The sequence below is a fragment of the Tetrao urogallus genome, assembly GCF_951394365.1.
Source record: "Tetrao urogallus genome assembly, chromosome: 7".
NCBI classification, from domain to species: domain Eukaryota; kingdom Metazoa; phylum Chordata; class Aves; order Galliformes; family Phasianidae; genus Tetrao; species Tetrao urogallus.
In genome coordinates this window covers 33840454-33864563 of record NC_136820.1, presented here as the reverse complement: position 1 = coordinate 33864563, position 24110 = coordinate 33840454, and the positions used below count along the sequence as shown (strand labels likewise).

Genomic DNA, 24110 nt, shown 5'->3' with positions numbered 1-24110 from the left:
GTGAGAAAACATCTACATGAGAAGTAATTAATATGCAGAAGTTAATGAATTTATTAGGGCTTTTTTGCTTCTGGAGATTAAGCTTTTCCTAAGTCTGTTTTGTGTTTCATTTGGTGTACTGTGCGTGTGTTAACTTGGTTACTGTGATCTCCAGTTGTGGTTGCTGTGAAGTAGTCCCTCTCAGCAGCTTGCGTATATTTATGTAATCAATAGTTGTTCTGGTTGCTTATTGGAGTATAAAGACCTAGCTCTGGATCAAGGTCTGAAAGCAGTTAGGAATATCTGAGATGGGATTTAGATGGTATGTAGGTCGTGGAGATCCTTCAGTCTAAGAGCGAAGTCTTCAGAACACCTGTCTGATCCTGCAGGCACACCAACATGCCTGTTGATGCTTTGCACGAGGGCTGCTGTTCACAATTCTGTGATTGCACAGAGTTTTTGTCTGCACTGTCATACAACTGACCTGGCCTTGTTTGTAGAATCAGGCAGCGTGGAGCACTTTATACCCAAATACAAAACAGATTGATTTCCTTCTTGCTAGGCATGACAAGAGCATTCCTGTCACTTAAAGGAGAAAGCTATTTGCAGAAGCCAGTGGGACACCAACTTTAATTCAAATACATGTCTTATACAGCGGTTCAGGACAATGCTGCTATAACTTTGCAGTGTAGCTTGAATAACAAAACATTCCATGTACATCCTGACAAGCTGAGTTTAAATTCCTTTGCAGAATTCAAATCTTCCAGCTCTTAGGAAAGGTAATGCATTTTGCACCAAAGGTCATAAAATGCCCAAGCAATTCTTGCAAAGGGCGTTTGAGCCCAGCTCCTCTGTTTTACCTGAGTTTCCACAGTACTGAGCTGAAGACTCGCAAACGTAGATTTTGACTGTCAAAGAAAAAAGAGGCGTAGTTTGAAGTCTCCAATGTCATGACAGTTCTGGGCATTGAGTTCTTCCTCTTAGTCCTGAAAAAAGGGAGCAATTATTCTTCTGTTTTAAATTAACTCTTCGGGCACCTAAAGAGCAACTGATGTTCTAAATGCAGTGGTTTAGGCCGCATCTTAGACTGCCTCATCACTAAACACACAGCTGTGGTGTTTCTGCTGTAGCTGCCTCCTCTCGTTGGCTGTGGCAAGGTTTGCAATCACACACAGCTTCAGAGGTCGTAACCATAAGAAAGCCATACTGTTGCAGGCTGGCAGTGGCTGATCTAAGCAAATCCAGTTCATAATTTGTCTCTCAGTACTTTCAAGAACAAAAGCTTGTTGGCCTCACTGACTGGTTATATTGCTCACTTTTGGAAAAGGTGGTAACAATCTACTAAGCAAATGGTTAGAAGCAGGGCCAGAGCAAAAGTATGTCTTCTAATTTATACTACTTCATTTCTAGAGATCTACTAAGTTGGAAATAAGTTGTTTAAAAAGAAAAGCAGCAGAATGATTTGGCTTGATGTTTCACCAGTCTGCTAAAGCTGGAAGACAGTTCTAGCAATCTTTTAGTAAATTTACGGGAAGGCATTTTATAAAGCGACAAATTTTGAGTCTGCCACATGAAAATAAAGCAATGAGTCACTATTGTTTGCTGAATTGGGTCAAACCATTCTTGATGCAATTATGGTTGCTGTGAATAAGCTGTTTAGATCTAGACTGGGATATCAATTCAGTGCAACAAGTAATGCTTTGCCTATAAGGAGTGAACCTCGAATTTGGCAGCTTTTTCTGCACTGTTTCAAAAGATCAGCAAAGTCTGTTTCTTGGACAAGAGCAGGAAATAATTGATGTCCTCCTGTATCTGGCTTTCCTTTTTGAGAACAATGTGATTTTGGCTCAAATTAGCCTCACAGATTCAAAAAAATTTCACTTTGCTGCAGATTAGCTTCACTGCTTCCAGGCTGTACCTATACTTTTTTCTGTAATTCCACAGATCTTGGATGTTTTTGCTCAACATAAATAGATGAAGAGCAGAAAGGTAACAACTGGCTGTGCAGAACGCTGCTAGGAGATAGCAGGTCTCTGGTAGATGATGCTGAGAAATTCAGGCAGCGTCGTAGATAGTTAGCTTTTGCTCAGGAAGATGCTAAGAGTAGTAAACAGCTTTGTCAGCGTGTTGGGTTGGCAGCAGCACACCAACATGTCGTCCTGCTTTGCAAAGTTAGATATATCTGGGAGCCAAGTGACAAGAGTTTTCTCTTTGTCTACTCGTGTTTTTCAGTGTTTTCAGAACGCAGGAGACTTGTACTTCTGTATTTACCTGGCACAGCCCTGATCAGAATAGTATTGTATCCAGAAGAGGAGTGCCTGGGGGCAGCAGGGTGGGAAAGGCCTCAAAGCCTCATTGGCCACTGCAGAGCCCTGCAAAGGGGGGCTGACCATGGTTGTGGAAGGGCCAGCTTATTTTGTGGCTGCTGCTGTGGGAATGGGGAATTTGATCTTCACCTTCTGCAAATGGGCTGTTTCTGGCTGTTCAGTGTGGGTAAGATCACTGTACCTGACTTTACAGGGTTTTCCCCCTAGGCCAGTCACAATTCCGTGCTTTTTTATGCCTGCCTTCCCGGCAGGACAAAAAGTGTAGCCTCTCACCCATGTGATAGCAAACCTGAATTTTGCCTATGCTGCCAAAAGCCTTTTAAGCTGACTCTGAATAATACTTTTTTCTCCCGTACATCTCTGATGCATTGATTGTCCCATCTGAAAGAGGTGGCAGGTGTCCAGGGTAACGAGATTTAACGTCAGGTTGGTCAGGATGAGGAATGTTTTTACTGCTAGGTGTCTTGTTGAGTAGCAACTGGTCTTGTGATCCAGACTAATTGTCAGGAGTACAAGAGGAAGCCAGCTCTGCCTGGCTTTCATTGCATAAAATCATCCTGCTAATCTGAGCTTTCAGTAAGATCTTTTTGTAGCTGGAGTGCTATTGAAACTGAATTCAGACAGGAGTTCACAGAAGCAAACTGTTCCTGTGGATTCTTTCTGTATGTCCCACAGTCAGACTGTTCACTGTCTACTTCAGTAATGATTGCTTGTAGCAAACATTTTTTCTCATCTTCCTTTGTCTAAGAAAATATTTCATTGTGGTTTTGATTACCTGACTTCATTTGTGACTTGTGTTATCCCCAGAGAACTACAAGGATGCCTGGGTTGTTTGGGTGTAGAAACAGCAAAGATTGAAGCTGATTCCTATAAAATAATGCAGTATGCCTTTCCAGCAGTAAAATTATTTGTGGAAATAGGAGAACTGCCCTCTTCTGTTTTAAACCCATTTCAGAGTCATGATGTTTATTATTTAAGGTGTTCCCAGAGCCAGGTTTTCTTCAGAGCTGACTAATACTTTGATGAAAGCCGTTGTCAAATAACAGCGGGCTTTTAGCACAACTTTTTACAGTAATGATAAAACTCAGAGTGCAGTATACATTACAACTATAATTTATAGCATTATGCACTAGCAATTGTCAGTAATAATTAGAAGCATAATGCTACAACTGCTTCATGCTTTGAATAATAGTATTTCCGAGTATGTTATCTGCTGCTGAATGAAAGAATAATAAATCGAAGCAAGTTATGATAAGAAGTAGAGTTGAGAATGCAATGGAGCAACTTCTGCTCTGCAAAATAACTGCTAAGAGCTACCCAGTAGATAACCCTGCTCAGCACTGGTAAGCAGTGATTGATGTTAGGGCTGTCACTGTATGGAGGAGCTGGCACCAGAGGTGACTGCAAATGTGAGTGGCAAGAGCAGTGATTAAACTCAAACAGATCAAAGTGAAATACAGATTTCATACATTCCATAGGATGGGTTCCTCATAATCCTTAATAGGTTAATGCTGACATGTTACGATTCTTCACCTGTGTCAGCATCTGTAACAGCAGTGACAGTTGGAGCTGATGGACAAATAAGTCCTAAGTCTGTATACGTGGTACCTGAGCTCTGAGTGAGAGGAGCTGGAGTAAACAAGGATTTTGCATAACAACTAGAAAAGAAGAAAGCTGATTTAAAAAAAAAAAAAAAAAAAGTGAGGAAGAAAGGATAATAGATAATAGCTAAATCATCTTACGGAATATGGGAATGCTGGTAGTGATGCTGTTGGTGAGCTGTCGGAGTCATGTCAGCAGTTGGTGTTTGACAGAGCTTGTTCAGGACCTGGTATTGTAGATTCTCAATATCCAAACCTTACACACAGCTGGACTACCTGCTGAATGTTCAAATTGAAAGTCCATAAACGATTATCATAATGCCTACCAAAGTCCTGTGCGATAGATGCAGTAACTTACTACAGACTGTAAAACTGGGCCGGCAAAGATACTGGTGCTGGAGTCACTCAAAGAAAGATAGGCTGAGGTGAGGCTGGTATTTCTCACATATGGAGGAATGTGAAATACTGTCAGGATCTTGGAGTAAGCTGAAGTCCTTCACTACTCTAGTGGAGATTCTAATTCAGTTGGATGCAACATGCAGCAAAACTTGTGTCTATTGTTGGATACCAGCACTAGCCTAATTTGGGAACATCCATCCTGTAAAGGGCACTCGAATCCAGGATACCGACTTGCACCTCTTCCAATGTAAGTTTCTGTAGCATGTGTAGTCCCAGGTTGAAGGACAAGGCAGTAACTGGCAGCCTGCTGCGACATCGGTGCTTCAGCACGCAGAAGGCAGAATGGTGGCGTTGAGGCTGCTGGCTGCTTGCTTGGCTCTCTTTGGCTCAGGGAAATGTCCTGTCTCTTTTCCTCTCTTCTTGGTCATCTGAGCAGCTTGCAAGTCTTGGAAGGAAGTTTAAAAATAGCAGACTGGGTTAGTGTCAGCTGTCTGGAATATGTGAGCACAGACAATGCTTCGTTGTACTTGTGGTGAATCCCCTGCATCATTGCAGCTCTAAACGACCCACTGCACTCTCACATGACCAGTTCTCCTCACTTTTCAAAGTAATTATTATAATCTGCTTTAGATGAAGATAATTTCGGAGATGCGTAACAGGCCACTGCTTAGGATGAGTTGTGTTCAGCAATCAGCAATGGGTTCCCCTCCAGTTTGCCTTTTACAGTGCGGGCGCACAGAGCTGTTCTGCTAACAGTGGAAGGGGAACTCGGATGTTTAGGTTTGGATGAATTTAGACTCTCAGCTCTTTGAGGAGAGTTGCTTTTTCTTTGTTAGTGGGTTGTTCCTTTCAGTGGGGGTCCATCAGTTTTCGGCACCGTGCAGATGACAGAAGGCTTGGTGCTGGTTCGAATCGTGTGCTCATCTTGGTGTTCTTAGGCTTCTCCTCTTCAAACGATTAAAAGTTTATCACACTGCAGCAGTAGGGACTGGGTTTTTTTATGCCAGATGTCTATCTCTGGATAAAGACTTTGGTTAATTAGAGCAAGGATATATTTTTTTTTTTTGTCCGTGGAGTTCTCATTTAAATTTAATCATCCCTGAAAATGTGGTTTAATTTATGGGGGAGATCTTTCCTGTTCTTTAGAGAAGTGCTGCATGGTGTGGGCTGTTCTCCCCCAGCGCTGCTCTGCATAGGGAGAGGAGTCTGCTGCCCTTAGCATGGTCAGCCAGGACAGCAGAGGTCTGTGCAGGGCTCCAGAAGTGATTCATTCGAGGCTGAATGGGAACACGCGTGGGAATTTCTGACTCAAGTGGCAGTGTGCTGCTCAGTGCAGAATGAAGTCCAATGGGCTGTTCACATCTGCAGCCCTGGGTACGGACAGCGGGGTGTCCCCATTGCACGTGTGTGCTCTGTTACCTCTGTAAGTGCCCTGTTTTATTTTTTGTTTGGGTGGCTCAGACTGCTTAATTTCAGTGTATAGCTTCGCTCACATTCTTAAAAAAAAAAAGACATTTAAAATGTTTTTACATGAGACTTGAATCCTGCAGGTCATTGACACAGCACACTTCTTAAGCAATTAAGAATCCAAGTACTTTAATTTGAGTCTGTGTTCTATGTGATCTGCACTGAGGTCTGCAAATTGGCAAAGCTCCACATTCTTGTCGGGGCTGCCCAGAGAGGCTGTGGATGCCCCATCCCTGGAGGTGTTCAAGGCCAGGCTGGATGGGGCCCTGGGCAGCCTGGCCTGGTATTAAATGGACAGGTTGGTGACCCTGCCTGTGGCAGAGAGTTGGAGATTCATGATCCTTGAGGTCCCTTCCAGCAACCCAGGCCTTTCTGTGATTCTGTGTGATTCAGTGAGGAAAACACTCATTGTGCTGTTAGTTCTCCCCAAGTCACAGATGAAGATATTAAGAGAGAGGACAAAGCAGGGATTCTGCATATATGGATTCTCGTGTGATAAATGTAATTTTTTAATAGTCCCATTTTTTCTCTGTCTTCTATGCAGGTCACCATGAAAGCCAAACAGGTGAAGGACTCTGTGACGTATACACCAGGTGTGTGCTGCCAACTCCTCACCACTTGTAGGGAGCACTGTGTTTGGATAGCTGAATGCACATGGGTGCATTCAGTCACTTTCAGCATGTGTTCTGCAGAGATTCTTGCAGCCTGCCTTGCTAAAAACAAGGAGAAGACCTGGCATATTCTGAGGGAATGCTGCCTTTGTAGCTACCTCCTCCCAGCCTTTCTTATTCAGTTTAGTGTGGGCTTTGTTCAGAGGGACCTCAACAGACTTGAAAGGTGGGCCCAGGTGAACCTGATGAGGTTGAACACAGCAAAGTGCAAGGTTTTGCACTTGGGCCAGAGGAATCCCAGGCATCCATACAGACTGGAAGGAGCGGTCCTTGAGAGCAGCCCTGCAGAGAAGGACCTGCGGGTCCTGATGGATGAAAAACTGAACATGAGCCAGCAATGTGCCCTTGCGGCTCGGAAAGCAAATGGTATCCTGGGCTCCATCAGAAGAGGGGTGGCCAGCAGGGACAGGGAGGTGATTGTCCCCCTCTACTCTGCTCTTGTGAGCACTGCATCCAGGTCTGGAGCCCCCAGTACAAGAAAGACAGGGAGCTGCTGGAGAGGGTCCAGAGGAGAGCCATAAAGGTGATCTGGGAGCTGGAGCAACTCCCTACGAAGACAGGCTGAGGGAGCTGGGCTTGTTCAGCCTGGAGAAAAGAAGGCTGCAGGGTGACCTCATTGCAGCCTTTCAGTACCTAAAGGGAGCCTGGAAACAGAAGGGGAATCAACTCTCTGAAAGGATTGATAACAGTAGGACATAGGGAGATAGTTGTAAGTTGAGGGAGGGAAGATTTAGGTTGGATGTTGGGGAAATTCTTTACGGAGAGAGTGGTGAGGTGCTGGCACAGGCTGCCCAGAGAGGTTGTGGATGCCCCGTCCCTGGAGGTGTTCAAGGCCAGGTTGGATGGGGCCCTGGGCAGCCTGGTCTAGTATTAAATGTGCAGGTTGGTGGCCCTGCATGAGGCAGGGGGGTTGGAGATTCATGATCCTTGAGGTCCCTTCCAACCCTGGCCATTCTGTGATTGTGTGATTCTGTGATTTGTTCATTTGTTGATGCTGTTCTGTTGTTTGTCAGTGTGGTAATTGTTACTTCACATGTACCAGATGAGCTCCTAACTGACTAAGTTCGTTGCTTCATACGAATGCCTTGATTTCTGGATAAACATGAGGAATTTAGCGTGATCTGTAAGGGCTTCACCTGCTCTCCGCACTGTTGCAAGTACCTGCTATTTGTAGAACCTCTTGTTTATGGTTTATTTATTTAGAAATATAACAGCAGTGCTTTAAACAGGTGTCACCAGGCTCTCCGAGCTTAAAACCTTGGCCCAGAATTCCAAGAATGCCAAAGTCTCCATGAATCTACCAGACCACATCATCACGCAGAGGGAAAGAGAGGAGGAAGAGGAGGAGGAGGAGGGGAATTTCAGTCACAGCCCAGAACAGACAGATGCCCAAACGGATCCCAAGGAGGGCAGTGCTGGTGAGACCAGGCATCGCAGGCGGAAGGTTCCCAAAGCACCCGAAATGGTGCCAGCAGCAACAAAAGAGGGATTGGAGGAGAAAGGCAGAGGAAGACGCCAGAAGGATTTCGATAACACAGAACAGGAGGAAGAAAGCGATGACGAGGGCAGAAAAAGAGAGAAGAGCCGTGCCTTAGAAGAACTGTGGACTCAGAACCAACAGAAGCTTCTGGAAATGGCCTTGCAGCAGTATCCAAAGGGAACATCGGACCGCTGGGACAAAATAGCAAAATGCGTTCCTGGAAAAAGCAAGGTACAGTTGCTGTTGTTAGAATTAGAATGTAAATAAAGAGGAAATGTTTGTTCTACCCACTTAAGAATATCTTAAAGACTGAAGGGCAGTGCAGCAAAGTGGGGGCATTACTTCACCTGTAGCCATCAGTCAAGACGTCAAACCATTACTGTCACATTTGCTGATTATTGAAGGTATTTTCCATTAGATCAGTCCGCTTAATACGTTGCAGAAATGTTGCAGTAACTCCTGTTTCATTCAGAACACCTCCCTTTCCTATGCCTTCCAGATTTTCTGTTGGAGACAAATTACATTTTGAAACAAATTTTGATTCAGAGTTGGTAACCAGTTGTTGATGACCCCCTTTGCTTGCGTTTTTACCGTACCCTTCTCATCCCATCTCAACAGCACACTAAGTAATCCAGCTGCAGGTTGTAAATGCTCTCTTTTTGCAAGTGTACTTTTTAAAATAGGATTGGCTGTGATTGATAGAGCTGTGCTAGCTCCGTTTGTGTGCTCAGTCATTGTAGCTGCAGAAGATCCTTATTTTACTTGTGCCAAAAACAGCGTGAGGAAGCAAGAGGTGTGGGCAGGGGCTGCAGGCACTTTGTGGCTCTGAAGCTGTGCATCAGCAGGGATGGCAGCTGGTGCTGCTCGAGATGGCTGCAGAAACTCATCTTCAGTAGAGCAAAGTGCCTTGCAGTGCGGCTCACACCTGAGTAACTGTTCTGGAAGGGCTCGTATAGTACAACTGTACAGCTGCGCTTACAGGCATTGCATAGAAATGGCAGGCAGGGGTTTTCTTGGTGTGGTGTGCTCTTGGAAGAGAGAAATTACCCAGTAAGAAACGTTAATCAAAAGTTTTTCTAATCCACTTCTCACACATGTAGATTATCCTTCTGAAATGCACTGCATGAGTAACTTTGGTATTGCTTTAAGTTTTACCTGCATTATAAAAGTGCCACACTCTGGTTTTCTTTCTTTTCCTCTAATTTATCAAATTAACGTTTGTTTTCCTTTTAGGAGGAGTGTATAGCAAGATACAAGTTGCTTGTTGAACTGGTACAAAAGAAAAAAATGGCCAAAAGCTGAGTGCTCTGAGCAGAAGAATCTACATCATCTTTGTCAAAATGGGGTTGTAAAACTTGTATGCAGGAAACTGCATTTTTGTACCTCGGTATTTCTATACGTCACGTGCCTTAGTAAAAGAAAGTATCAATAAATCTTTTGCCATCTTACCAACTCTTCTGTGTGTTGCAGAACAGAGGTGTACTTTTGTGTAGGAGCTGCTTACGTGGACTGGTGCTGATGTCTTAAAGAGGAGTGGGCCTTCAGGTAACCCACCCCACTGACTGCATACTGCAACATTGGTTACAGCCAATGTGGGTACAGAATATAAGGACATTAAAGATCCCTCGTAATTTGGTATTTATATCTGCTGCATTCAGTATGGTTTGATTTCATATTTGAAGCACAGGCAGTAAGAATTGCCATTCGTTATCTGCTATGTTATATTTCATAACTAACTTTGAAAAAATTATGCTAACCCTTAAAAATGGGGGTGGTGGGTACTAAATGGCTGTAAAACAATATCAGCAAATCAGAACACTGATTATAGTATTTTGCAGAAAACATTAAAGATTCTTTAAAGAATTATTTACCACCCCCATTCTGATTTAAGCCAAGGTTCTGAGGAGCCTTTGAGTTTCAACTTAAAATTAAATGAAAAATCAGAAGAGCACATCAGAACTCAGGACTTGGAGCTTGATGGCCAGAAGTCCTTACTGATGTCCCAGCCTTTGTGCTGATACTGTCCCTGCTAACAGTTTGCCCATTGTGCTGCTGCTGACAGATGCTGGGCATCTCACCACATTTGTTCCCATTTCCATAAAACTGTAAGGGAGAAATGATGAGGAAAGATGGCAGTGTTCTGTATTTGTTTCTTTAACATGTGGAATGTTTTTTCGTAATAGATGGAAATTAAGCTTAGACTGTAAGGAAAGAGTGGAACGTAACAATAAATAACAGGGAAAGGAGTACGGACTTGGAAAGAACTTGATGCTCTGATCAGTGGAAATCTTTAAAACCCACATACAAGCTCTGTGTGAGACTTGCCTGCATTACACTCAGTGCCCAACACCTTCAGCTTCTCTGAGCCCTGGAGCTTCTGCATAGGGAGGCACACATCAAGGAAGTGCACACCTCTTATGGGTAAGAAACATTTTTGTTGGTTAGCCCATTCTTACTGGGATACTTCAAGCAGTGCGCCTGACAAAAAACTGTTTTGTTAGCACCAGTGTGACAGACAAACACAGTTTATCTGAAGGCACATCCTTTATGGCGTGGCCCAGCTGCCCCTCCTTGTGTCACACCTGTCAGGTTGAACCTCTGAAGCAATAGAGGCACAGCATTCGTGGCACTGGTCTGAGTGGGAATGCTGACACATGGCATTGGCCGTTCCTGGATGGAAGTGATGGATGGTGGCCATCAGGCCAGAAGCACGCCCTGCCCACAGCACAGGCCTCTGGAGGTGCAGAAGTAGCAGCAAGCTGGCAGGGGAAGGGATGTGCATCAATCCTGCTGGCAGAACTAACTGCCCCATGGTCTGCTCTTGTGTCACTGCATGGGGAACGGTTCCTATTGAACTGCTGCCAAAGACCGGCGTCGTTGATGTCAGGATCTGCAAAGTCACTGAAACAAGGTTGGTTTCTGACTGCATCTGGCCTTCATGTGAACTTGGCTTTGATGTGGTCTCCTTCTATAAAGGCGAGCAAATCAGTTTTGCTTAATGTCAGAACAGTCCTTTTCATTACTTTCCTGCTGATTTTCTGTCCATCAGAAATACAAGCACTTTACAACATCCACCACCATCTTGGGCTTGTGACACCAGCCTCTGACACATTGAGAAGTTGAGACTACCCTGAATTTGGCAATTTCACTCCACCTTTGTTGTTTTCATGCTACTCTGCATCTGACCAGGAAACAGATGGCAGAAATGAGGTAGGCCCTCTTAAAGAATCAGAATAGTTTGGGTTGGAAGAGACCTCTAAGATCACCTAGTTCCAACTCCCTACTCTAGGCAAGGACACTGCCCTCTTGACCATGTCCCTCTAGAAGAACATGCAGGGAAAAGATACTGTGGGGCTGATACTTATCTCCGCCATAAGGATCCATAAAGATCCATAAAGCTACGGGTACTTAATGCTCACTTCCACAACTGCAGTACAAGGGGTGCTCAGGATTACTTGGAAGCACGCGGGTGCACCTTGGGCTGTTCTCCCCCTCCCTCAGGCAGTAAGAAGCATAAATGTAGGGGCTCAGAGTTTACATGCCACAACTCTCACTGAGTACCGACTGCTCCAACAGAAGCACAAGGGCAGTGCCGTTCCCCAAGGGGGGCAGATGGTGCCTGCTTCTAGAGCTGTTAGTCCGTAGTCAGTGGAGCTTGTGACAACCACTGTTCCTCAGCCTCTGCCCCAACTGCACAGAACAGTCACAATCAACAGTTAGCAACAAGGGAAACTTTCCTAGACGGCTCTGTTGCCAAAGAGCCACTGAGATGGGCAAAGGTTAGTGGTGATCCAGCTGTAACAAAAAGATGTTTTATTAATTCTGAGCTTGTTCACTTACCAGCCTTCTTTCAGGACTCCACTTTTCCGCATTTGAAAATAGGAGTGTTTGCTCCTCAGAACTGGAGCAGAGGAGGCAGCATACAAGTGGCACAGCCTACAGCAGCAGCTCAGAGCTGCTTGTCCCAAAAGCTGTCTCAGTTTGAGGCCTGGGCCACAAAGAACAAACAATTTTAAGGAACTTCAGTGCAGCTCCTGCTGTGTTCACCAACACCTGCATGGACAGCAGACAAAATTTCTGGAAAGAAGTGAGCTCATTTTATAGAAAATGCAATTCCAGCAATGACCAAAGCGCTCAATCATCTTAGCACAGGCACTACGGAGCTCTCAGCATCAGCGTGGGCCATCAGCTCACCTCTCACCCCTTGTGCAGTTTCACAGCAGCTACTCTCTGCAGAGTGAAGGAGAAAGGGCTGCCAGCAGCCAAGCAGCACTGCAAGGAGCTCCACCCGTGGCTCCTGAAAGCTGAAACTGAGAAAGGTCTTTGCAGAGTTGCTGGATGGAGTTGTAGCAGGCAGAGCAACTGCAGCCACAGCGGCGGCGTTTTCTGCAAGACTCACATTCACACAACCAGTGTGCAACTATAAACATTATTAAAGTTTATTAACAAAAGCTTTGTACATATCTTTTCATACACTTGGAATTTTACACCTAGTCAAAATAACAGCACATTTCCATCTTACCTTTTGTACAAATTGTTACAGAATATTCACCGGTGGGGCGAGAGGGTAAAATAAACCACCAGTTTGACTTTTGTAAAGTATCTACAAAAGTGATCTGTGACATTTTTAAAAAATTCCCCCGAACATATAAAAATAAATTATTTTTACTTCTTCAATTAAATCTACTAATTAGAAATATTACAAATCAAAATATCAATGTTTTCTTATGAATTCTTCACAATACAAAACAGATTCACAAAACTTTATTTACAGAAATGAGGTAAGAACTGTGCAATGTTTAACTAAGAAACATATTGCAGAATTAACATGTTCTTCCAAATAAGTACACAGTGGAGGTCTAAATACAGCTGGGTCTCTTCCCCTAATAATTCCCACCGTAGCACTGATTAGTGGTCATTACCCCAATTGAACACCACCCTGCATCGAGTCACGCCATCGCATCAGCCACCGTTGAACGCGAGCCCGTCCGTTTCGACCATTGACAATCGTAGTGGGAAACCCTCACTCACTTTTTGGTAGTTCATTAGTGAAAAGGACCCAGGTAACAATCTGCCTGAGCTATCTACAGTGGTATAAACACTTGGAGTAAAGGCAGAAGGACAAGGCTGCTGGTGCAACACCGACTCTTCCTGCTGCTCACAAGGACACGGCTAGTGCATCGTCAGCTGTTGGCAGCCATTCCAACGAAGGGAGGTAGCAACAGGCACTTGGTTTAGGCCAAACACTACTCCTAATTCTTCCAGTGTGGCCTTCTCATCTGGTAAGAAAACTTTGTTGCTGGAACCAAACCAGTTCCCTTAAAAACCTCAGCACTCTACAACCTACGCCAAAATTAATCAACTTTGGATTCCATACTGTAATTCTTACTCAGGAAAAACTCCCACTATATAACAACAGGAATTTAAAGGAATAAAAGTTCAGAATAGATTCCCTCGTGAGTCAGATTTCCAAATGAGTGTGTGTGTGTGTGTAAAAGGGAACAGCAAACAGCAAGTCCAGACTGCCATTGCCAGCTTAGTCTGAAGGATAGATTACAACTGTGGCAGAGATCAGACGCTACGTTTGGGCTTCTGTGGAGCTTTTTAATTAACAAAACGAAGAAACCCTCCTGCTCCAAAATCAAGGTAACGTGTGCCTGCAAACAGTTCTCTAGCCTCTAGAGTTTAACATTAGCACTGATAAGTCATGTGTACGTTTTTCTGTGGTTTAACTTGTACTCACTACCATTTTTGGACTGATAAAATAACTGTGGTTTGCAGTTCTATCTATTTCACAGTCAAACATTAAAAATTATATCCATTTTAGTGCAACAAGAAAGCAAATCAAAGCCTACCAAAAATATCCTTATGAAAATTATTAACCTTTTGCTGTGCAGTAAGAGTTCCTTGTTGCATTTCTTCATATCTGCAGAAAGGAAAGCTGCAGTCTGCAGGCAGATGAAGTGCTATCACAGCAGGACGTGCAGTTCTTAAGTATCACTCAAATGTCAACTCTTCTCTGATGCAACTGGTCCAGTTTTATCATTGAGCCTCTGTGTAAGAGAAAATACTTCTAAAAATCAGATTATAAAATACAGAGCTAAGTAAAGCCAAACTGCAAATAAAACAGAAATGAAATACACAGCACACAAAGCAGATGAGGTAAACTGAATTCAGCTATCTAAATAGTGGGTTGGGAACTTTTGCACAGCAAAGACTAATTACGTATCAGAATAAGAAGTGGGAAAGAATAATTACAGGAGCAGTACTACACTTGCAAAACTCACAGCTGGAGCTCACACTGCAATGCTCAAGTTTGGCTTGTGCTTTCATTTCCAACAGGACTTTCTGCCCCAGCTATTGGTGTGCCCTTGTGTCCCCATGATGGTCAAGAAAAACAGGTGGCCTTCGCTGTTCCCCTAGAGGGTTAAAATCTATCCTTTTCCAACAGCATAGAAATGCTGTTTCCATTCTGTCCCTGCCACGGTTGAGTTTCTTTCATAAATTGTGGGAAAGACATTTCCTGTAAATACTGAACCCAACTGAGCAAAAGCCTCACTTCATCTTCTGAGCACTCAGAGATGTTTGAAAACTCTCTTCCAATCTGAAATGAGGTTCAAACATCCAAACTTTCTGCAGACAGAGAGTTTACTTTAAATTCTTGGATTAAAATAGTTCAACAATCAGATGCAGTCTCTCTCAAATCTAACCTTTAAATTAAAAAAAAAAAAAAAGCAATTTCAGAAAATACGTATATAGTTCTAAGGGTTTCAGTTAGAAGATGTTGTCAGATTTCCTTGAACTGTTTACAGCTAAATCTTATAAGAAAAAAATATAACTAACAGCACGTTGGTAAAATGACTGCTGCCTGGCCACCATCTCCAGAGCCAGTAAGAGCCATTTCAAACCATTCAAAGCAAGCACATCACATAAAATGGTTTGCTCTGGTGCCAAGCAAATGGAGAGTCTCAACCTCATTCACTACCAATTTGCATAAAACGGAGATAAATTTGAAACATACAAGAACCAACTCTTACATTTCTAAGAGGAGCCAAAGCACTGAGCAAAGTCCTGTGATACAGCCCTTCTGCTCCTCCAGCTGGTGACTAGGAAAGATGACCTTACCCTATACTGTGGGTTGCACTATGGTTTGCAGCATCACAGTAAAGGACCAGGCTGGAAAGCAATAATGATGACACCCACACAACTTAATAAAAGCAAAGGCCCCTATTTCTGAACAGAAGGGAGCTGAATTTAGGAAAACCATCTCAAAAATTCATCATCTTTTGTCTCTCTCCTCCTTCTGGGTAAGTACCATCCGAGGCCCAGCTGCCCACGGTGCCCCTAACGTATTCTCAGGCTCTGTGAACAAGGAGCAGAGGGGCAGCCAATGTGGCCCCAAACTCTTCCCACCTACTGTTGCAGACAACCTTCCTTTTTCTTGCTACTGTTGCCACTTCACGAGTCCTCCAAGAAATACTGGAACTCTGTCTTCCTGTTCTACTCCTCTTGATTTTACAAGTTCCATATGCTCCTTCCCTTCATCCTCTCTTATCTTAATTGCATGACCCTGAGAGAATGAAGTCTATTCTTTCACTCCTTGAAGAGTAATAAAGAAAGAATTCGTCCCTTGGGGATGGAGGTTACAGGGCAAAAGTTGAAGAAAATGGAACATCTTTGCTGGAAAAAATGTCTTGCCTTTTTTTCTGTCCAGGAAAGGTTTTATTGCTGTAACAAGCAAAGGAGGAGTTGCTTAGTCTGCCAGTGTACAGACTCACTTTCCCATGCCAGATCCAAGACACACATAACCATTCTCCAATTACATATTTCACTGTCCCAGCAACGGGCTCCTCATCTCTCAAGCTGTCAGCCAACCCCTGCAGCCCGGTGAGGAAAAGTTCTCCAAGTGAAGTGGTAACAGGGAGGACCGACACGACGACATGCAAAGCTGGGGAAGGAGGAGGGCTGAGGACTGGGTTATGGTGTTACAAGGGGAAGGCAGGAGTCACTGGAGTCCTAATTCAGGAAGCAGGAGCGTGCAACAAGCCATCTACAAGATGTCTGTCACCTACAGGATGAGTTCTGAAGCTCATTAACTGCACCTCAAAGCTTCAGAAAAACATAACAAATAATGAAAAAATCCACATCCTTGAGCTGTGAAACATGCACATAACTTGCTTCCTATCACTTAGTTATGTTATGGAGATACTCCATTGAAAACGAGGTGAGAAATATACTTACTGTCACCTTCTGAGCTGCATTATCTCCGTGAATTGACAGGAATGGGTTGGTAGAAGCTGCATTAAGTGGTGATGCCTGCGTGCCTGAAAGTAAGTTGTTTATGGGAATCTGTGCTCCTCCAGTAATCTGCAGTTGCTGTACTTCGGACTGATGGTGGTGTTGGTGGTGGTGGTGTTGCTGTACTAGCTGATACAGAAGGGCCTGATGTTGTTCCTTGAGGAATGAGATGGGGGAAGAGGGAGGGGGAATAACCAAGAATTAGTTACTGAGTAACAGCTTCTCGTTGGGTTCTTGCTTATCCTCCATCAGCACAACCCTTAACCTAATCCCAGCTGATTTATTTTACACTAACGAGGTTCCACAAGACTGGAGGAAAGGGAAGAAAGTGTCTATTAATAAACTTCCTGAAATCAGTTGCTCAGCAGTTCAGCTAAGCCTGCTGGCTTCAGCAAGTCCCTATCAAAAGAAACATATCTGAGAGGAATATTAAACCAGTACTAACAGTGCACAACTGACAGCACAAATAGCAAAACCAGTTACCTATGACATGCCTCTACTGAAAAGGGGAGCAAAGACAATTCATGGTGATTCCCAACATGTTTCACACTGCAGCCCTAGTGGCGACAGAGCTTCACTTTGCATATTGTTAGAATCACCAAATGGTCTCAGACCCCACTGCCCACAGCTAATGCTGAGAGACACAAAGCACCAGGCCCACAAGGGGCAAAACGGGACTGAAGGGGTCAGGGAGCAATTCTGACAGCAATACATGGAGCCCAGCAGCTCTAGTGTGACTGACATCCTGAAAGACTGAAACAACTGAAAATTTTCAAAAGCTGTAATATCAAGTTAAACACATTCCTAATGTTTGTTTTGGAGTAGGGAATCTATTCATGCCTTAGGCTATACAAGAAGAATAAGTTATAATTAACTGGAAAACTTACTGATGTGAGTTGCTGAGTACTTAGTAATTGCTGGAATTGCTGGTGCTGTTGATGGAGCAGAAGTTGTCTCTGTTGGTCAGGAAGTAATCCTAGTCCTGAGGCACTGCAGGGTATGACAGAGTGATACTGTAGCTCATATGAAAATACGGGAATTTTTCACTCCAGCATTTCATTGAAACAAAGAAAATCTTTATACAAATAGACAGTTCCTATTTAGCATTTTGACTCCGTAACGTCCAACTGTGATTATCTGCATTTCTGATACATACCCAGACACCATCAATCTAGTTAATGCACCTTTTCTTCTCATTTATTTTGAGCAACGGCAACACCTTGCCTGTACGTCAGGCAGCTCAGTAGATGTAGCAGACCTAACACTGCCATGTGCATATTATTTTAAACTTGGACACTAACTATTTCAAATCACCTGGAACACAGCCTTCCTATGACAGCTCTTGCCAGCCTTTAGTACTTCCATACCTGTTACCAAAAGCTGTATGTCTGCCACTGAAACTAGTATTTGTTTCCCAACTGAAGGAAGGATTGCCGGGCTCACACCCATCTGTCATGCTAGAGCAAATCCCTTTCTCCTATCTTAGTTCTTTGACCTACTCTCATCAAATTCAAATCCCTCAAGCCGCTTCTCAATCTGCCTCTTCTAATGCAATCTTCTACTTTTTCTAAACACGCTGTCTACCACACAGCAAGCTGTATCAACGATTTGATTAGTACTCAAATCATTAAGTGCTGCCAGTGGCAGCCTGACACAGAAGGCATCTCCTTCATCCTGCTGTTGCTGCTCTGCTGCAGAGGCAGAGCAGGCAGCTGGCCTTGGTAACCTCCTAAACTGCAGTGAAAATGACCACAGCCAAGCAGTGCCAGTACAGGGCTGTCCTTGCTCTGAAGTTGTCCCACTCTGGTGCAGAACTGCCAAACGCCTGCTCCCAAGCCACAGGCTCTACAGGATTGTCTTAGGATTCACACGTTTCAGTTAGTGTAAGCTGCCTTTTCCTCTCAGCCTTCTGTGTCCTCATACGAACAGACACTCGTCAAATTCATCACCTCCCAAATCTCTTTGAAAACATTATTAGATACCCACAAAATGGTCAATAAAGTTGTGTGCACATGCACTTGTTTGCTTTTAAAGGCACAGAAGCTAAGATTTACTTTGTCCAGGTTTCCTTTTAATTCTCATTTCTTACCATATTCAAATCTATCACTGTTGCCTACACCTTGTCTGTAATGTAGCAAGCACATTCAGCCCTGAAGTGGATCAACTGATGCTGCCATGGAATCAAGCTGGCAGCATCTGCACCTGGCTGTGACACTCCTCTCTCTGCCCCTACAAAACTTTCTGCAGCAATTTAGGAAATCAGGTAGGGAACTGATCCAGCTGACAACTGCTCTGGAAACGAAGGGTTTCTGCTGCTGTGCCAGTTCACTGTGGGACCAGCAGCACGAGGGTGGTTTTGGAACAGACAACCAGGGAGACACTGGACTTATTCTTTTGGTACCAGCATTAGTTTTTACTAGGTTAAAACACCCACCAAATCACTGAGGTGTAGTTTTGTGATTGGTTTAAGCTGATCTTACTAAGCTTATCCTGCTGCTGAAAGGTTAAGTATTTCCCTTTCAGCTCTCCGTTGTGGTCCCTCCCCTTGCCCTCACTCTTGCACAAAGAGCTGCAGCTCATGGGAATCGAGCTGAAACCTAAGCCAACACAAAATGCACTGCAAGATCATCTGTTAACGTGGAGGAGGTTACTGTGTGAATGCACAAGCGCTGGTACCAGCATGAAGCTGCGTGCAGGATGACCAGCAGGACAAGAGGATTGCTGGCTGTGATCAGTAGTAAGAAATTAAATCAGCCATGCATCTGCACAGTCAGGCTGCTAAGTCTTCAGGGCACACTCTCTGTCTTGACTCGCCACAGCATCAGCACACTGCAGCCCCGTTCCTTGACGTTTCTGCCTTTTACTTGGAGCTAACCAGCTAACTAGCAGTAGCATAGCCTTCTCTATTGCTGGAACAGGGCATGTGACAAATCAACCTTGCTTCGCGTTTCACTGGATGACTTCAGAGCTGTGGGAAACACTGGGCTGCACTACATTTCCCACAGTCACCAGCACAACATTCATTACTCTCTCCAAGTTCTCAAAGCTCTTCTTGCAATGGTCTTCTCCCTAAGCTGAGAAGTTCTCCTGATCTTGTGTGCTCCGTAGAGCCTTCTGCATCTGATTAACCTCGGTTTCACAGATGCACTGTATCCTTTCAAGACACTGCACAATCAGAAGTGTACACAACATTCAAGCTGCAGTCATGCCAGGGATTTAAGGTGACATAATGGTGGAGACCATTTGGTGTTCTGTTTGTTTCCCAGTAATTCAAGCTATGTTTATTAGATTATTTTCACCTCTCCAGGGAAACTCTCAGATTTCCCTCCTGACTGTGACAGGAAAAAAATAAAGCACACCATCTAAGAGGAATAAGGTACAACTGTTTTTCCCCACATGTATTTGTCTTCCAAATGGCAACACCAATTATTAGAAATCATTCAGTTTTAAATTCAACTGTAGCCAAAATGTTTGTAACAGCAGCAAAAAATAAGTACCTTCTGCTTGACTAGTATGATCTTTGTTTTCCTCTTTTTACCTCATTTTTTCTATACTGGAGTCTTTTCCGCTGGGTTTTCTTTTCTCCCACTATTAAAAAAAAAAAAACTTTTTTTTTTCCTTTTCTGTTTTACCTTAGCACTTATCTTTTCCCAGCTGCTGCCATCCTTTCTCCATTCTGCCTTCCCTTCCTGCTCTACAGAGGCACCTAAGAGAACTACCCACAAGCAGCAGCCGAAACACGTCCAGATACAAAACCTCATTGCCGAAGAATAGCTGTGTGGCTCCTGAGCATCCTGGAAGAGGCAGCTCACTGCATTTCACCACAGAGCTTTCCCCAAATCAGATCGGTCTGGAATGTAAATTTTGCATCTTTTGCTCCTCACTGAAAGGTCTATGATCAGTCTGAAACTCACTATGCTGCAGTCTTCTCAGATTGCTGGCATGTAAAGAAACAGTCCTGTCTTCTCCCTCAGATCAGTTAATCACCTGGTAGCATGCAATCTCCATTAAGCTATTTGCCCCCAGAGAAAGGCTGAGTATTTTTCTCTACTGAATGAACATAGGCTTTTACCTATAATTTGAAACTCTCCCAAACAGGAGTGTGTAAATCAGTGTTTTCATACTTCCCCATGTCCCACAGTTAACAGAGAGCTTGTGTGAGTGAGAACAATACGTAGAGTTTCTCACATGAAACTGAGCAGATTCTGAAGCTGGGGAAGTGACCGTAAGTAGCGACGTACAGGAACATCTGGGAGGTCTTGTAATTATAGAGCAATACAAAAAAAAGTTAGGAAGTTGGATTGAGTTCTCAGTTTCCATCATCTTGGGAACAGGGATTTCAGCCAGCTCCGATACTGTTTGCCACCACAGCATCAACCACGCTCAGAGAGCTGCAAACAGCAGGGCAGCAGCCCTTCAGGCCAGCCTGTGCTTTTGACAATTTACCCCTCCCACTCACGCAGTTCAAAGGGCAGTGATAGCGAGAGGAATTTAGCACTGCCCAGCAGTCAGATCCTTGCCACTGAAACAGCACCAGCCTCCAGGGCAGGAGGAACAAACGCTGTCCCATGTTGTTTCACAAACAGTGATCTCAGCCAATGGAAAATACTTACAGATATTTTTTTTTTTTCCCATTTTTAATTCATCCAAAGTCATCCCAGAATCCTCTCACAACTTAGTTTTAGTTTAAAAAAGGTTTGTTTTTTTCATATTTTTTCAAGAATGTTGTCAAATGAATAACTGCAGAGACAGGAACAAGGAATGTATGTATTGCTACAACAATCATTCTAGCCCTAGCAAGCCTTAGTGCTTGCTTGGCCTCAACTTTTTTCCTCCAAATACAAAAGCAGAAATAATGAAAATTCATAGAAAATGGAGGATAATTACAACAACACCTCAAAAACAGCCCAGCAAAAAAAGCAGAGTTGTGTAAAAACCGTAGTAAAATTAATAAGGGAGCAATGCAGAAAGAGATCGTGCTAGAGGAGAAACACAGAAATGAAAATGCTGACAAGAGGAACAGAGGAAAGGAAACGCTGACAGAATTATACATCACAAAGTTGTTGCAGTAAGGCAGGGAATCACGGGAATATTCCAGACTACGACAGAAGATGGGGTGAGAGCTGGCCAACAGCACCAGAGCAGCGCTGCCGAGGGCACACACGGCTCAATGGGGACAGTGCTTAGGATGGATGCAAGAGAGACCACACAACTTCTGTGCTACGGACTGAAATAAGTTATCTTTGTAGTAACAGAAAGCACGTGAGCAACACCAGCACGACCAGCGTGTCCTGGCACTACCTGCAAGCAGAAAGCATGACACAACTTGTCAGTATTACTGACTTTTCCGAGACTTTCTCACTACAAAGGACTCCTCACACTTCTGGGGAAGGTAAATGAAAATTCTTGTATTCCTCTAAGATCTGATACACAAGAAAGGAAAAAATAAGAAATAAAATGAAAATACCTACTCTTTAAGGAAACGTCTGTTGTTTAATCTATGAAATGCTATGTTCATATACAACATAAACTAAAAAAACAACAAACAAACAACTGAGCAACCCACAATAACCTCAGTAAAAATACCGTAGCATTTAAGTACACATGGAAGTATCAGGTTTTACAAGCCTGCTGAAGCAATACCAGGCAGCAACATTGTACAAGAACATTCACAAACTGCCGAAGGAACAGTGAGGAAGGAAACCAGAAAAAGCAGCTACAGAAGCAGGAATCCCTTGCACCATTCCAATCACATTCCCTTTTTTGGGACGTAATCCAACATAATCTCCAAAAAATAAACTCAAAGACAAGTAATTCACTCCCTGTTTGCAGGCATTTTTCCTACAGGTAGTTCTATTTCTCCTTTGTAAGCAAAGGTAATGCAAGGGATGGGGGGAAGGGAAGCAGAAGTTATCAGGAGTTCCATGAATGAGTTATCCCTGGCTCTGCTCTACCCCAAAACACTCCCAGACCAAGCAGCCCAAAGCCTTCCTGTAAAGCAGCTCTCTCCTTTTGTTACCCATTTACCTTGCATCTCAAGCAGCAGTTTTGTCTGCTTTTGGCAAAAGGGTTGTCATGAATACTCGGACACAGAACTTTTTACACATTTAAAAATCCTTAAGAAAATGACTTGAAAAAACTAATTTGGAGACATACACCAAAAACCCCATGCAGCTGCACCACTGCTCTGGTTAGCTGTGCCCATTCCCTTGCTAACTACACGACCATATACTAATCCCCCTCTCCCTCCCCTCCACCCCCCACAACTGCTACAAACGGTAGCTCACCCAGTGCTACTTGAATCCTGGAAGAAGAATTGGCAAGACAAAGAATATTGTTTTCTGAACTAAAAATAGATCTGAAACACATCTGCATAATTTCATTTGTTTTAGAACACGACTATTAAAAAAAAAAACAACAGAAATAAAAGGACATAGCGATGATTCACAAAAGCTAAACAGAAAGCATTTTTAACATAACTATTCATGCTTACTTTCGTTCACAAATCAGTTTGACAGCTGCAGGCTGAAGAAGAAAACGTACCTTTTTTTTTTACAGAGACAGTTAAAAAATAAAACTGAACTGAAGAACACTACTGAGAAAAAGATAAATCAGCAAATTCTTACCTGTTGTTTAATGTAGTCGGCAGAGGATGCGTTGCATTGGGTGGCACGGTTGCATGAGTGAGAGGAGAAGGGTTCTGTGATATTGTTGCTGGGGTCTGAATTACCCCATTTAAAGCCCCTACAATTCCATTGATTGCCAGCTGGCTGGCTGGCAGCGCTCCAATTATTCCACCCACACCAGGCACTGCAGGAATGGTGGAGGTTACAGTCTGCATACCACTCGCTAGTGCCCCCACTGTCACACCATTGACCTGTTGAACTCCTGTGACTCCTGAGCCTTGCTGAGCTGGACTCTGCCCAGCAGGTGGTGGAGTGGAAAGAGCTGATGAACTGCTGGTGCTTTGTCCACTGGAGGTTATCTCCTGGTGTAAAAACAAACAGCAAAACCCTCTCAGCTGCTTAAAATATCACGTCGCAGCAAAATAGAATGACTACGATGAGTTAACTTGTAACAAGTTTAAGTTTAGAAGAAAGAAGTTACCTGATTTAACACAGGAAGAGAATTGTCCGGTAAAAAACTGTTTCCCAGATGAGGGCTTTTGCTGCTGTTCAAGGAATCGGTGCTAGGTGCTAAAGCAATTATTGCAAAAGACACACAGCGATCAAATTTCGGTATCATGTAAAGAGATTCAGAATAATTATTTCAAAATAATGCCAGAGGCAAACACAGAAAATGTAAAGTCAACCTCAGAATCACTGCTGAACAGTAAAACATTAACTACACGATTAGTGAATCAATACATTCAAGCAGATGTGCTTCAGACTACTTCAGTCTGAAAAACAAAAAGAAAAACAAACTGTGCTCAATCAAATAATTTATACATGCTTTCCAATTGATTTTAAACATCGGAGGTATTTTTTTAATCCCCACATCAAGAAGTACTTACTCTGTTCTCATAATACCTTCCATCAATGGCATGTGCCATTATTTCATATAAATCATTCTAATGGCTTCCACACTTCCATACCCCACTTACCTGCTTGTATGGGAAATGCATGTACTTGATGAGAAGGGCTGGGATTTGAAGTCAGTGTTGGGAAGGGCACCGAAAGCTGTGCATTGAGAAGCTGAAGCCGTTCCTTTTTAGCAGTCAGATTCTTGATCTGCTCTTCCAATCTTCTGTTTTCAACCTGAAGTTGGTGCAATGATTTAAGCATTCCTAAAACTAAGATAAGAACATGGATGTTATCTTTCGTGACCGCAGAGTTTTTCTTCTTTCAGTAAAAAGTCACTCATGGTGACACAACGCAGCCCCTGAAGT

At 43.5% G+C, this 24110-nt stretch overlaps 2 protein-coding genes across 3 annotated transcripts in view; one reads left to right on the top strand and one right to left on the bottom strand.

Moving 5' to 3' along the window:
• DNAJC1 (DnaJ heat shock protein family (Hsp40) member C1) overlaps positions 1-9226 on the top strand; it is a gene marked incomplete at both ends in the record, with an annotated part of 94210 nt that extends 84984 nt beyond the window's left edge. The window contains 3 exons of the mRNA XM_079538011.1: positions 6318-6366; positions 7674-8155; positions 9158-9226. Coding sequence (XP_079394137.1) covers positions 6318-6366; positions 7674-8155; positions 9158-9226 — 600 coding nt within the window. The remainder of the gene's footprint in view (positions 1-6317; positions 6367-7673; positions 8156-9157) is intronic.
• A 4699-nt stretch (positions 9227-13925) lies between these two features.
• MLLT10 (MLLT10 histone lysine methyltransferase DOT1L cofactor) overlaps positions 13926-24110 on the bottom strand; it is a gene marked incomplete at both ends in the record, with an annotated part of 111225 nt that continues 101040 nt past the window's right edge. The window contains 6 exons of one of the 2 annotated variants that reach the window (XM_079538190.1): positions 13926-13994; positions 16166-16378; positions 17110-17212; positions 22849-23210; positions 23330-23418; positions 23826-24014. In XM_079538190.1, the coding sequence (XP_079394316.1) occupies positions 13926-13994; positions 16166-16378; positions 17110-17212; positions 22849-23210; positions 23330-23418; positions 23826-24014 (1025 nt within the window). The remainder of the gene's footprint in view (positions 13995-16165; positions 16379-17109; positions 17213-22848; positions 23211-23329; positions 23419-23825; positions 24015-24110) is intronic. The other variant, XM_079538191.1, reaches the window with a different exon arrangement.